The sequence below is a fragment of the Cucurbita maxima genome, unplaced genomic scaffold (assembly GCF_002738345.1).
Source record: "Cucurbita maxima cultivar Rimu unplaced genomic scaffold, Cmax_1.0 Cma_Scf00003, whole genome shotgun sequence".
Lineage (NCBI taxonomy): Eukaryota > Viridiplantae > Streptophyta > Magnoliopsida > Cucurbitales > Cucurbitaceae > Cucurbita > Cucurbita maxima.
In genome coordinates, this window is record NW_019272019.1 from 6469507 (window position 1) to 6483077 (window position 13571).

General features: G+C 38.1%; 3 protein-coding genes across 5 annotated transcripts; 2 read left to right on the top strand and 1 right to left on the bottom strand.

Moving 5' to 3' along the window:
- Window positions 1–232: 232 nt before the first annotated feature.
- LOC111476783 (maf-like protein DDB_G0281937) lies at window positions 233–4633 on the top strand. 3 transcript variants are annotated; one of them, XM_023120589.1, is made up of 10 exons: window positions 233–335; window positions 1159–1230; window positions 1332–1406; window positions 1925–2008; window positions 2963–3032; window positions 3120–3211; window positions 3610–3651; window positions 3754–3834; window positions 4272–4343; window positions 4465–4633. In XM_023120589.1, exons 1-9 carry the CDS (start codon window positions 309–311, stop codon window positions 4341–4343), a joined length of 615 nt encoding a protein of 204 aa, XP_022976357.1. In that variant the 5' UTR covers window positions 233–308; the 3' UTR covers window positions 4465–4633. The 3 variants fall into 3 exon arrangements, with proteins under 3 accessions (XP_022976357.1, XP_022976355.1, XP_022976356.1); XM_023120587.1 differs by having other exon boundaries at window positions 4245–4513; XM_023120588.1 differs by having other exon boundaries at window positions 4272–4513.
- A 315-nt stretch (window positions 4634–4948) lies between these two features.
- Window positions 4949–9033, bottom strand: LOC111476800 (sugar transporter ERD6-like 6). The gene is made up of 18 exons (XM_023120611.1): window positions 8601–9033; window positions 8335–8397; window positions 8158–8247; window positions 8002–8061; window positions 7829–7894; window positions 7683–7748; window positions 7514–7589; window positions 7181–7245; window positions 7006–7098; window positions 6799–6879; window positions 6626–6710; window positions 6397–6443; window positions 6245–6307; window positions 5944–6003; window positions 5792–5857; window positions 5641–5700; window positions 5286–5400; window positions 4949–5195 (listed from the first exon to the last, which is right to left on the bottom strand). Exons 1-18 carry the CDS (start codon window positions 8790–8792, stop codon window positions 5083–5085), a joined length of 1461 nt encoding a protein of 486 aa, XP_022976379.1. The 5' UTR covers window positions 8793–9033; the 3' UTR covers window positions 4949–5082.
- Window positions 9034–9340: 307 nt separating this feature from the next.
- LOC111476532 (probable DNA-3-methyladenine glycosylase 2) lies at window positions 9341–13407 on the top strand. Its single transcript, XM_023120232.1, has 2 exons — window positions 9341–10845; window positions 12851–13407. Exons 1-2 carry the CDS (start codon window positions 9737–9739, stop codon window positions 12870–12872), a joined length of 1131 nt encoding a protein of 376 aa, XP_022976000.1. The 5' UTR covers window positions 9341–9736; the 3' UTR covers window positions 12873–13407.
- The last annotated feature ends 164 nt before the right edge of the window (window positions 13408–13571 follow it).

Sequence of the window (13571 nt, forward strand, 5' to 3'; positions counted from 1 at the left end):
TCCAAAAACCAATGTAATCTATTATTGTTATTTTGAGTTTAAAAAATCGTTAATTTAATTGAACCTATTTGTATAATTTAAAATTCAAAGTATTTTAAGCACGTGAAATTGAATTTGGGCCGGGATTGGGAAAAGCCCATTTTGTATTGAAGCCCGTCTAATAAGAGCCCAAACGAATTTGTTCAAGTTTTAGAGACCCGAAAGAGTGGAATATAAAGTCTCGTCCCGCCGATAGAAGGTAGTGGAGGGATTACGCTATTCGTCAGTTGCGAGTTTCAACTTTCAACTGATTGGCGAAGCGGGGAGTCATGGAAGCTAATTCATCTTCGTTTAAGGTACGGACCGTTTTCACTATTTCCTGCTAGCACGGTTGCGCGTCAAGGTCAAGGAACTCTTTTTCAAATGGTTTGTTCGTTTTTATGGCTGTGCATTTGACAAGATTCTTCGAGTCTGCTTTTGTGGAATCGATATGTCGATTGCGGACACTGATATATATCAGATATTTACTTACCTTTCAGAAGAAATTACGTTTGTTGCTTGTAGATATTTGATTATTTTCTAGTGCTCCATGTTGAGCTGAGTTTTCTTGTTTTTGTTTTGTTTTGATTTTGAAATTTGCAATGACTTCCACTATTGAACAACTGTGGAATACTACTGAGGCTTGAAATGGTCGACCAATGCGTTTAGTAGAAAATGCAGATAGTCGTTTGCTTAGTATTTATCTAGATACTGATTACAATTGTTGAAGACAAAATAATGTTGCAATTGCATAATCCAAACTGAAGGAAGTTTTTATTTGGGTATTGTGAGTGTCAATTGTCAGTGCCGATCCATCGGATTGGAAATGTTGCGGATATTTTTATAAATATCACAGAGTTCCTAAAAGTTTTTAAGAACTGTTCGTAGTAACAACAATTATTTAGCATTTAATCGTCGATAGTACTTATATTCATATTATTGTTAATTTCCACTACTTATTGATGATCTTTTCCACATTTCATTGAGGTCTCCATCGGATTTTGGAGAAAAAGAGTTTTTCCTCGATGTCCAATTTTTTACTCCATTTTTAAATATAACCTTAGTATTACAGTCTTAAACAACTTTGAGAATCATATCAAATTTAATGAAAACACTCTCAACGAATGTGCTGTTTGGCAGATAATTTTGGGATCATCTTCAGTGGCGCGTAGGAAAATATTATCTGAGATGGGTTATGAATTCACAGTTATGGTATTGTCTACCTACATATACTTACATGACCTGACAGCTCTCTCTTCTCAGAATGGTTACCTTTTCTTTCTATCTCTCTCTCTCTCTCTCTCAAAATGAAGTCTGCAGATATTGATGAGAAAGCCATACGCAAAGAAAAGCCGGAAGAGTTGGTTGTGGCTCTTGCAGAGGCAAAGGTTAGGTATCATCTTGTGATTCATTTGTGCTCCGCCATATTCTGCAACTGAAATATTAATGCGTATGTTATTGGTTCCCTTTTTAAGTAAATTGCTTGTGCTATATGAGCACTGTCGCGAAAAGATAATCTTGGATTTATGATTGTCTTTGGTTCCATGCTATCATGACAGGCTAGGATTTAGAAGCTTCTAGTAGCTACATAATATTTCTAAAACCATCCTAGAGTGGATACAGTGATTTGCATACTTTGGATGTTATGCTTCGACGGTGAAGAATGATTAAATTACGTAAATGCAAGATTTGTATAACTCTTCAAGCTAAGTTCGTGGATTCCAAATTCTAATGAGCCAGGAAAAATGTGGTCACGTTCATCTCTTTTGCATCTTTTTATGTTTTTTTCATTTCCCTTTTAAAATCTCTATCTATAACCTTTTGAAATCTCCATCTATAACGTAAATTGGCATGCGATTATTTTTGTGCAAGCATCTTGTATTAATTAGGTAGAGTTTCATCTCAGGCTGAGGCCATCATATCCAACTTACAAAAGAATCATACACATGAAGAGGAAGCAGATCCCACAATTTTGATTGCTGCTGACACAGTATGTTTTCCTCTGTTAGTGTTAGTCGTTATTCTCTCTGTTAAACAATATGATGCATGGTGGCTTGGAGTTAATCTTTTCCATGTGCAATTTTTCGTTGCTCTTTGAAGTCTTAGCTGACTTGACTGTTTCATGTCAAAGGTTCTTCCACTATCTTTCACAATTATAGTACGGGGTTCGGTTGTGGTAGTAGGTGGCTTTGGCTTATTTCTTAGATGATGGATATTTATTGTCAGGCAGAAGCCATCTTAGGAAGACTCTCCATCAATGATTTTACGGACACACAGCCATATAGATAATTGTTTATTATATCAAGTCCTTTGACGTCCGTCCATTTTTATATATTTTTTATATGTTTTCTTAATTTTCAACTTGAACCATATAGATAATTTTTTTGTGCGATGTTCATTGCACGCCTTTATCTACCCGACTCAGTAAAGATAATAAGAGTTTTGTTGCCTTCTAAATTGTCTTGTTGAATTGTCTTCGTATTTTCAAAATTGACATCGGAATTGTAGTCATTTCTAATGTTTTTATTATTTGCATCTCTAAAACTTTTTTTAAAGATAATAATAAAAAGTTGATTAGTTTGATTTTCATTCTGACATTCTTTCTTTCTTTCTTGAATCATGCAGCCGATAATGGCAAGTTGATGCTTAATGGTCTTTCCTCAGTCTGTTCCCTTAACCAATAACCAGATTAAATATATGGCCAATCCCATGTGAATGACCTCCCGCCACATATTGTGCCCCTGTTGTACTCATTCACCTTGAGATAGAAGTTTATGGAACAGTTCTCTTGTTATATATGTATTCTTAGACCCGTTGCATATTGTATCCTCAAAATATAAATGGTCTTTTCGTGATAACTTGTGCCATTACGACCCTTTCTTGTTCTGTTTGCAAAGTTCCTCTAAGACATACTTTCTTACTTCTATTGGTAATTGATGTGGAGGTGGTGATCTATGAAGGTGTCATCAGAGAAAAACCAGCTGGTAAGGAGGAAGCACGACAATTTATGAAAGGTTTGTTCACATAATACTAATAGTACTGCATTTCTATGTTTTTACTATTTCTTGAATGTTTTGGTTCGATTAAAAAATATTTTGCAGATTATTCAGGAGGGCATGCAGCGACACTTGGATCTGTATTTGTTACAAATCTTAAAACAGGATTTAGGAAAGGAGAATGGGATCGTGTAGAGGTATAGATATACATGTTCTTTTATTGATGATCTTATTTCTCTCGATATTATCCCCATATAGTATTTTAATGAAAAGACACTCGCGTTATGGAGACTGTTACCTTCTAATTGATTCAACAAAACAAATGGAATGATATCCTACTTTCATAGACTTACTATAAACTTCTTCAATCAAACAACTTTTCTTGGTATGTGCTCTGCTGTGGGACCAGCCAAATAGATGCTAGATACTGTTATTTTACATCGAGGGAAGGAGCTTCCTGTTCTGCTTATCCAATATTGATTTTCTAATTCCTAGCAACTGGTAGATGACTTCTAGAAGATTTTGGTTCTGTTTTACAATATCTCATGTTTTTTTGTTTTCTTATGCTATCCGACATTGACGAGTGCTCTTACAGATCTTCTTCCACGAAATACCTGATGAAGTCATCGACAAGCTGGTAGAGATTTCACTTTCACTGGTTGTTGGTTGTGCTTTCTTTAGGAAAAGGAAATGTTGTATCTTTTGTCATCTTGTTTTTCCTTTTTTCTATACATTTCAGGTCGAGGAGGGGAATGTGCTCAATGTTGCCGGAGGGCTGATTATCGAGCATCCTTTCATTTTACCCTATGTGAAAAAAGTGGTTAGCTTCCGTTCTTCCTTTCCTTTTCCCATCATTTTGAAAGAAGCATCCAATAGCAGTATAGATTTTCCTTTGTGTTTTGAATTCCATGAATATATTGTGTACGTGGCATGCATGTACGTGATAATGAGAGTTCATATGATACAAATACAAATGACGATTGATATGATTGTTGAAATGGGTATCTAGGGACTGGAAAAAGGGTATCTGAAACGGCTGCATACTGCTTATTGTGAAAAAAAACAAAGAGTCAGCCTCACCGGCTAGTGTCGTGATTTTTCCTATTTTTTATTCCATTTTACTTTTTAAACATGAATTTTAGTTTTTAAATTTTGTTTTTTCAAGAAGATTAAGACTCTTTTTAACAGAGGAGATCCACAAATATGCCCATCGTTCTTGATTTCTTGTAGATACTTACGGGCTTTGGATCTCTGCAGGTCGGGACGACAGATAGTGTGATGGGCCTTCCCAAGGCTCTGACTGAGAGACTCTTGAAGGAAGCCATTTAGGTGCGCTATGGACAATATCGCATTTGACCCTTAACTTATTTTGAATAAATTATTCTCGCATTCGTTGGACTTGGGTAACAATCGGCTATTATTTGAATTAGCATTGTTATTCTGGTTGTAGGGACGTTCATTTCCACACAGAAAAGCTAATTGGTCGTACAAGTATTATGAAACACATTAGTTGAATATTTTCTTCACGCAATTTTTAGTCCACCTTCAATTCTATCTTTCGATCCTCTATAATGAGTTGTGATGAGTTGTGATTAGCGATGATTATTATTCAACTTATGTAAATAGCCATAAACATCGATGATATTAAGGTTCTTTTAAGCCTTCAAATTATTTGAAATAGATGGAAAGAAATTCTACTTTTCTCCCACACAAATACCTATCTACCTCCACCTACGCGAGACCCATAACTTAATCACACTACCAATAACTCGATTGTACTCTACTTACACCCATAACTTAATCACACTACCAATAACTCGATTGTACTCTACTGGTGTAATCATTGCAGACTTTGGTCAAAAAAAACTTGAATGGATGAACCAATCAAATAACTAGGTAACCGCTTCAAGAATCTTGTAAAAACAATAAGGAGATTCAAGAGAATACTGTCTTCATTAAGGCACGGCCGTTTTTATATTTAGAGGGGAAAATACATAAAAGTTAGAGCCGCAAAATAGGCTTTTCTTTCCAACAGGCAGTACCAAGATAAACAGAAAAAACAACCTTCTTATCTGAAGGAGAACTGAATTTCTTCCAGTGTTCTTCCTTTGGTTTCGGGGACCCAGAATATAATGAATGTCAATGTGAAAGCACTCACCAACATGTAGATGGCGAACGTTCCTGCAACCAATAGCGCAGCAGCAACGACATGAAATTTGGATCTATAACGAGATTCAAATATTGAGAGAGACATAGAGAGAGGGAGCAAACCTCCATTGCTCCATTCCAGGAGCAAGTTTGCAGTCATTGTTACCAACCAAGCAATGAACCAGTTAGCTAGCGTTGCTATGCTTCCAGCGAGACCCTTGATATTAATGGGAAGAATCTGCAGCAGTTTTTTTTCCCTTAGACAACTATAAGCATAATTCCGACCAGCTATGCAAATCAGAATGTTCGCAACCAAATACAGGTAAAAGTTGTTCTTTCTTAGACTAGGACACAAGCAACAGTTCGATTTGCACTCTACTCACTATGATTACCAAACTTCATACGGGTCGAAAGAAAGATGCAGGCAGCATATAAGCCTACATTACTTGCAATTTTACATGGATGGAAGTGAAGATACCTCAGACATTATAACCCATGGAATAGCCCCAAGACCCAGAGAGAAGAAAGCCACCAAGGCCTGAAGAAAAGAAATAGGCAGATGAACATTTCTATGGGAAAATTACTTCAGAAATCAAATTGTATTTAGTGCTGCTTAGAAATAAACATACCACAACTCCAACAACTGATAGAATGCTCAGAATACCATATAAATTGGACGTCTCGGGGGTATGATCCTTATTTTATATCAGAGGGAAGACGTGTTAGAGAAGGTAATCAACAATCTTAAAATTATAAAATACAACCCCTCAAGAACTCTTACCTTCAAAAAGAAGACTACGGAAACAATTAAAAGGCTAAACGTCATTCCAGCTGTGGACACCTGAACAAAAAAGAGAAAAAAAAAAAAATCAATTTCCATTTACCATTCATAATGTATCAGCTCAAGCCCACTGTTAGTAGATATTGTCTTCTTTAAGTTTCCTTTCCAAGTTTCTAAGGTTTTAAAACACGTGTGTTAAGGAGAGGTTTCCACACTCTTATAAGAAATGTTCTTTCAACTGACGTGAGACTTCACAAATAATAACTTGAGAACTACGTTAAGAGAGGAAAAAAAAACTTACGATAAGAAGAATTCGACGGCCTGCTCTGTCAACCAACCATGTCGTCATTGCAGTGGCAATAACCTAATAAGGCATGAAATTCCATGTCAAAGCCAAATTGGCAACAATGGATGGATATAATAATTTGTATCAGGCAATCCTTAAAGCTGAACCTGGACTGCTCCGATCCCACATGTGGCAGCATTACTTGATTTAACGCCTGTTTCATACAAATATCAATTGAATACTACATATCAATGAAGTGTTAGAAGTTAATGTGATTCAGGTTTAGGGTTTAAAGCAGCAACAAACAGATTAAAGAACAAATGATCTCTTCCACACTGCTTAAATAAACGACGACGACAACAACAACCACGGAGTACTAACGAATTTCTTCCTTACCAGCAGCTGCAAATATGGTACTTGAATAGAACAAAACTGCATTAATTCCAGTAAGCTGCTGCAACATTAGTAGCCCAATACCAATCTGCAATTTGGATGATAGCAAAGATCAATTAGACTGTCAAGTTGGAAAACTGAAAGAAAACTTGCAGTCAATGGTTGAGTAGCTATACCATCAAAGGAAGCCAGTATCTTCTCCGCTTGAGGTCTGCAAACCGAATTGTTGTTCTTTTGCCTGTGGATACTACGGACCTCTGCACCGTATGCATCATCAAAGAGAGATGAGAGGATTGGACAAACTATTCATGTCTGTATTGCAAAGAGTTTTTGAGGAATGAGGACAATAATTAATAACTAACTTGCAAATTATGCTGATTTACCTTGATTTCATTCACTTCAATAGAGATATCAGCATCAAATCCACGAAGAACTTGCAAGGATGTTTCAAATTCTTCCGTCATACCCATTTTCGCCTGGACTCGGTTTGAAAAAAACTCATAAACAGGGTGATGTAAGCCTAAAAAAATCACAACGAAATCGATTTGAGAAACTCACCAGCCACCGAGGAGATTCTGGGATAAAAAACAATCCAGGTATCAGAATCGTACAAGGCAAAATTCCTGTGAAACACAAGAATTCTTAGAAAGGAATCTTTATCATAACTAAGCCAATAAACTTTAGAATGCATTTCATAATCAGTTGCCAAGGAAGGCTTGGAATTGTTATGCTACAGCTCAAACCCACCGCCAATATCTGCTTTAGCTCGTTACATATCGTCGTCAGCCTCATGATTTTAAAATGTGTCTACTAAGGAGAGGTTTCAACACCCTTATAAGAAATGATTCGTTCCTCTATAACCAATAGAAGCACGTCTCTCAAGAGAATTACCCAGAACTGCAAGCAGTCGCCACGGCACGAAAAGTCCAAGAAGATAAGCGAGCATTATTCCAATGGTGACAGAGAGCTAGCAACAAGAAACCACAGTATTAACTTGGAAAAGCATGACGACAACAGAAAATAATGGTGAAATCAAAAGAAATCAATAGTTCTAACCAACCTGGTTAACTGAACCAAGGCCCCCTCTCAAGTTTTGAGGAGCTATCTCAGCAATATAAACGGGTACCTAAATCATACAAAAATGTTGTAATCTCCAGATTCTATTAAGAGGTAAAATTTTAACAAAATAGATACTCAATGTCTAACCGTATATGAGATTATTCCCACACCAAAACCTTCCAACAACCTCCCCATGTAAAGGAAAGAAGAATCCTACAAAGCATTAAGTTAGTAGGAAGAGTGAGAATTGAGACTTATTGTATTGCCATTTACTCTAAATCCATTTATAAGTAATACGTTAGGATGATCATCCAACTTACTTTTGCAAATGATATAGCAAGCCAACCTATAATATTTGGAATGGCTGCAATCATCAAAGACTGAAATAAAGCAAGACAAATGAATAATGGAAACCAATAGAAACTAAAACAAGATATAGTGAGCTAAATTGAAAATGATTCATGAAGGAAACTTACTCCTTTTCGACCAATGTATTCGGCTATCTGACCACTGGATATGGCGCCAACCATAGCGCCAACATTGGATAAAGAACCAAATATAGAGTACTGAACAAAAAATCAGATATCAAAAAGCCAATGTGATGATGTTCGAATGGTGTTGGAAAAAGAAAGGAATACATTATGAATCCTCACCTCCGGGACTGTGAGTCGTAGATCCTTCATTATCGAAGATTGGGTGGGAGATGAATATCCACACTACACCAAGTGATGCAAAATTATATTAAAATTTAATCCGGCAGTAGCTGTGAGATCAGAAACGCAGTCTTGGCAACAGATCAGATCAAATCAAACACCAGAATAATCAGATTAACTCAATCAATTCTCAACCAGAAAATTCTCTCCTATTTTTTTTCTGGCACGATAAAATAAAATATAGAAGATCAAGAAATGATGATTACGGTAAAACCAAACTGGATTGGACCAAGGGCGACTATCAATACGCAGGCAAGAACGGAAACAGAGCTATCGCGAATGGCCTGCGATGAGCCCATCATACTCGATTGCCTCGATCCCATACGATACCAACTTCCGGTGTGCAGAAAGGGCTTCCTGAGATCCCTCCCTTCCTCATTCTCGTCCCTGAAACTCATCTCTTCCCGCTCTGTTCCGAAATCAACAACGATCTATTACGTCACTTTCCGATTACCAATAAGAACAAGAGATTGGAATAAAAATAGGTTCCGTAATCAAATGCCAATCTGTTTGCCTGATTGGCAAAGAAAGAAACGCACGCCAATCTGTTAATTGCCAATGAAAGAAACGCACGTTATTTCTCGTTGGTACAGGAAAATGAACGACAGAACAGAGATGAGAGAGGGCGGGAGAGATCAGTCTCCCGTTGTCGGCTAAATTTATATACTTCCAGCCATGGTGGGTCGTCCCGCAGTTTTCTCCCCAAGTATTCCATTGACTCGACTGGGGGCCCAATAACGCGATCCAGGCCTCTTCTTCTTTAACTACGGGCCAGCCCAAGAAAACCGAGCCCATGGGCCGACTGTACGTCACGCGCCACAAAGGTCCCATTTACTCGATTTGGGCCCAATAACGCGATCCAGGCTTCTTCTTCTTTAAATACGGGCCAGCCCAAGAAATCTGAGCCCATGGGCCGACCGTACGTCACACGCCAACAAAGGAGCGTGAAGAAGCGGAGAGTTGATTTCCCAGACTGGAGGGGAAATCGAAAGCCAGTTGGGTTAGAGAACTGAGGAGCGAGCGGCCAGAGACAGAGATAGAGAAGAGAAAGAGACTGAAAGAAGAACGTCACCGGGATTTCATTCTCCTCAGTCGCTGGTTATACCATTCACAAACTACTTGTCTATTCTTTAACCTAATTCAAAATCCCTAATCTTTTCAATTTCGCATTTACTTTTCAATTTCTCTGTTAGTCTCAATCCAGTTCTTGTTCTTTCACCTGGGGCATCGAGTTTTGCCCTTCTTCCGATTCTCCAACGCCGCTGATCATGGTTGTGTACAGTGTTTCTTTCAACTGAATTGCCTGGGTGTAAGGAGATAGCGCAGATTGAATCCTTTACATATGGGAGAGCACACGCAAGTGCAGGTTCAGACTCAGACCCAAAGCCAATCTCAAGCGCAATCGCAAGCTCAGAACACGTTTCATGAATCCTCTAACTCCACAACCACTATCGCCCAAGCTACTGTGTCATTAAGCGAGGTGATGAATGCGCCATCGCAAACCTCTTCTCCGCCATCCAAAATGCCCTTGCGTCCGCGGAAGATCCGGAAGCTCTCGCCTGATGAATCGGATCCAAATTCCTCTCAGGTTGTTGCCATTCCGGATGGGCCGAAACCTATAGCCACCAGCAAATCTAACAAGAGCAAGACGGCCCAGCAACGCGCCGCATTCGCGTCTGCCCCGGTAATGCTTGCCCGATCACTTTCCTGTGAAGGCGAGGTGGAAGTCGCGCTTCGACATCTCCGGAATGCCGATCCGCTCCTTGCACCTTTGATCGACCTTCATCAACGTCCTACCTTCGACAGTTTTCAAACCCCATTCCTTGCCCTTACTAGAAGTATCCTTTATCAGCAGCTGGCTTATAAAGCTGGCACCTCAATCTACACTCGTTTCATCGCTCTCTGTGGCGGCGAGGCTGGCGTTCTTCCTGAAACTGTACTTGCCTTGAGCCCTCAACAGCTCAGGCAAATTGGAATTTCGGGTCGTAAATCTAGTTACCTTCATGATCTTGCGAGGAAGTATCAAAATGGGATTCTTTCAGACCCCGCAATTGTGAATATGGATGATAAATCGCTTTTCACGATGCTTACAATGGTCAATGGAATTGGGTCTTGGTCTGTTCATATGTTCATGATTTTCTCGCTGCACAGACCAGACGTGCTTCCTATCAATGATCTTAATGTTCGCAAAGGTGTTCAACTTCTCTACAATCTTGAAGAGTTGCCTCGACCATCGCAGATGGATCACTTATGTGAGAAGTGGAGGCCGTATCGATCAGTTGGGTCGTGGTATATGTGGAGGTTTGCTGAGGCAAAGGGGGCTTCTTCAAGCGCAGCAGCAATAGCTGCTGGTGCTAGTTTACAACTGCAGCAACAAGAGCACCAGCCAGAGCACCAGCATCAACAGCAGCCGCAGCTTCTTGACCCACTTAATAGCATTCTCAATCTTGGGTAAAACCTTTATGGCTTTGTTATCTTCTCTTGTTTATATTTTTCCACGTATTGCATGTTGTTTAAGTTGAAAAATCTCATCTTCCTCTATCGATGTAGAAACTAAAATAGTTTTTCTTTTTTGTGTTGGAGCTTCCATTATTTGTAGTCCCAAATTGTGTTTCTTGCATCCATTGTTTATCAATGCGGCATACCATACTTATACATGGTGTTTAGAGTGAAGTTTTTTTTTTTTCTTCTTCTTTTAATTGCATCTAGCTTCTAACGAAAGATGTCTGAATATCTAAATTGACGATACTTATTTGCATGTTTCTTGTGATATATGAAAGTAAGCTTTGCGTGGTATATTTCGACCTTTTTTCTAGCATCTTTATGCTTCTTTTTCTTGTCTGTACTCTTTTAACTCTATAACGTGCTTCCAATTATCTGCATTGTTTTCTCAGATACTAATTTTCTTGCAATCCTTTTACTTATGAAATAAGCAGAAAGTTTCATCGATATAATGAACTATACAAAGCCACAACCTATGGGCTATATTAAATACTTGTTCCCTTTATTGTTTAGATGCTTAGTGAAAATGAGCACCGTTCATGCTTGTTAGCCACATTATTTTCGTCTTCGGTTTCTGAAGGCTTCTTATGGTAGGCGAACATAGCATAGGCCAATATCATTGAAACAAAGCCACATGCTAAATTTGATAATATAGGAGCAGATTTCTGCATTTGTGGAATATTTATTCAAGTCAGTCATCTGTAGTGAAAAGTAGTTCTTCAGAATATTAGAAAGGTATATCATGTTCGAAGTTTAAGATGGTAACTTGAGTATACCTTGGGTGTAGTTGGATCATTGATCTTCTTGGAGTGGCAAGGAATGTGGAAGATGAATATGGAAGTGAGGATAACTCTTTAAGGGGCATCGATTATTCATATCCTCCTCCTCTTCTTCTTCTCCTCTTCTTTGGTGCTTTCACGTGGTGAATGCATACTGTTTTTCTCCCCCTTATGCCGTTTTTGTTTCTTTTTCTTTATTTTCTTGGAAGTCTTGAAAGTTTGTAGTCTGAACTTGATAGATTGACAGACACATGTTTGGAATTTGTCCTTGTTTTGATTTGCTAATATTAGAAGTCTAGAACTCTCAGATTTCGATTTTATATTCAATTTTTTATGAAGCCATAGCTTACCACTATCAATGATTTGAAAAGCGCAAAAAAGGTGCGCTTTTCAGAAAAGACAAAGGTAAGGTGCTCCTATGAAGCACACTTGAGGCCCCGTCTCTGTGCTTGAAGAAACCTTTTTTTTTTTTTTAATTTCTAATTTTTTAGGAAGAGATTCAGAAGTGTTCTTAAAAAGTTCGTTTTTCACCAGATTCTTTTATAAAAGTTCTAATTTCTTAAACTTCTCATTATCTTATTAGTTGTAAACCTATATTTTCCATTTATCAAAAAGTTATTTGCATTTTTGTATTTGAGTGCTCCCAAAAAAGCCATCATTTTTTTTTTATCTGCACGCTTTGCAGAAGTCCTAGAAGAGAGTACTGTGTTTTAGTGTGCTGCACTTTGAAAAACACTTGCCACTTATGTTGATTCTATAGTTGAGGTTTGGAGAAGCCATGCAATTTCTCTGTTGGATCCAGAAAATTTAATTTGTATCGCTAAGGTTTATGGTCATGAACACAAATCTTGCTTGTTAATGCTTTTTTTTTTTTTTATAATTGAAAACGATGAGGCAGCAAGATAGGCCCCTTTTCTGGAATAAAGAGAGAACAATCTGTGGAGCACTTGACAAAAACTTATTGTTGCTGCCCCAGGATCATCTTAGGCATCTGTTCTGTCTTGGCCGTTGGTTCTTGAATGATTGCTCTCTCGTCTCTTTTCCTATATTTTGGATCATTGGGAAGCAGTAACAAACTTTTCTCTGTTCTTTAATTGGTGTATCGTTCAATTCCTTTATTTGCTACTCTTCATGTGATTCGTGTTGCTCATGTGGATCATGTTGTTTATGTTTAGGGCCTGTGCTTGGGGGCAGTGACTCGGATCGAAAAGAGTACATCTTTGCAGATAGCCCAATCAGTTCATCCACTGAATGATAAATATGCCAATTATGTGGGAGTAGAAGACTCAGCAATGAATATTTGGCTCCTTGAGGTTGGATACTCTAGACTTCAATATTAAATAATGAAATGACATGTGCTAGTTTCCTTTTCTAGGTAGGTTGATGTCACTTTTAAGGCCGTCAACATGTATCATGTGGCAAGGGATATTGATAGAATGTTCCTCTTGAATGTCTGTGCTTTCAATGTGATTTAGCGCGAGTTCGACTTCGAGAAACCCACTTGTTTTCTTGCGCATATTCAATGACAGAACAATCTGTAATGACTTTATGATCCATCTTTTACCCTTTTCTCTACTTCAATTTTTCTGAAACATCGATCTTAGTTTGTACATAGAAAATAATCATTCATGCGGATAATCGATGGCTGGCTGTGACGTCTGCTATTCGGACTCGTAATCCTATCTCATCTTGCCTCATCTATTCCACATGGGAGAAAATGCATTATTGCTCAGTAGCCTCATTCATCGTATAATTTACCTTTGAGAACTTGATTTATAGGGACTATGAAGCATGAATTCTGATGATTTTAGCTGGAGAAACGCTGCAGTTGGATTTGTAAACTTGTCACTTCGAATCAAATGGCTTTGAATATCTGAAAGTGACAAGATTTGGGCC

Bases quoted from the DNA above. Each gene is read 5' to 3' on its own strand.
- LOC111476783 (XM_023120587.1), top strand. From the start codon at position 309: ATGGAAGCTAATTCATCTTCGTTTAAG. The intron at 1,231-1,331 runs GTATTGTCTACC...CTCAAAATGAAG, and splicing joins GTTATGAATTCACAGTTATG to TCTGCAGATATTGATGAGAA. The intron at 1,407-1,924 runs GTTAGGTATCAT...GTTTCATCTCAG, and splicing joins TGGCTCTTGCAGAGGCAAAG to GCTGAGGCCATCATATCCAA.
- LOC111476800 (XM_023120611.1), bottom strand. From the start codon at position 8,792: ATGAGTTTCAGGGACGAGAATGAGGAAGGGAGGGATCTCAGGAAGCCC. The intron at 7,099-7,180 runs GTGAGTTTCTCA...AACCGAGTCCAG, and splicing joins CAGAATCTCCTCGGTGGCTG to GCGAAAATGGGTATGACGGA. The intron at 5,701-5,791 runs GTATGTTTATTT...TCTTTTCTTCAG, and splicing joins TATCAGTTGTTGGAGTTGTG to GCCTTGGTGGCTTTCTTCTC.
- LOC111476532 (XM_023120232.1), top strand. From the start codon at position 9,737: ATGGGAGAGCACACGCAAGTGCAGGTTCAGACTCAGACCCAAAGCCAA. The intron at 10,846-12,850 runs GTAAAACCTTTA...GTTTATGTTTAG, and splicing joins AATAGCATTCTCAATCTTGG to GGCCTGTGCTTGGGGGCAGT.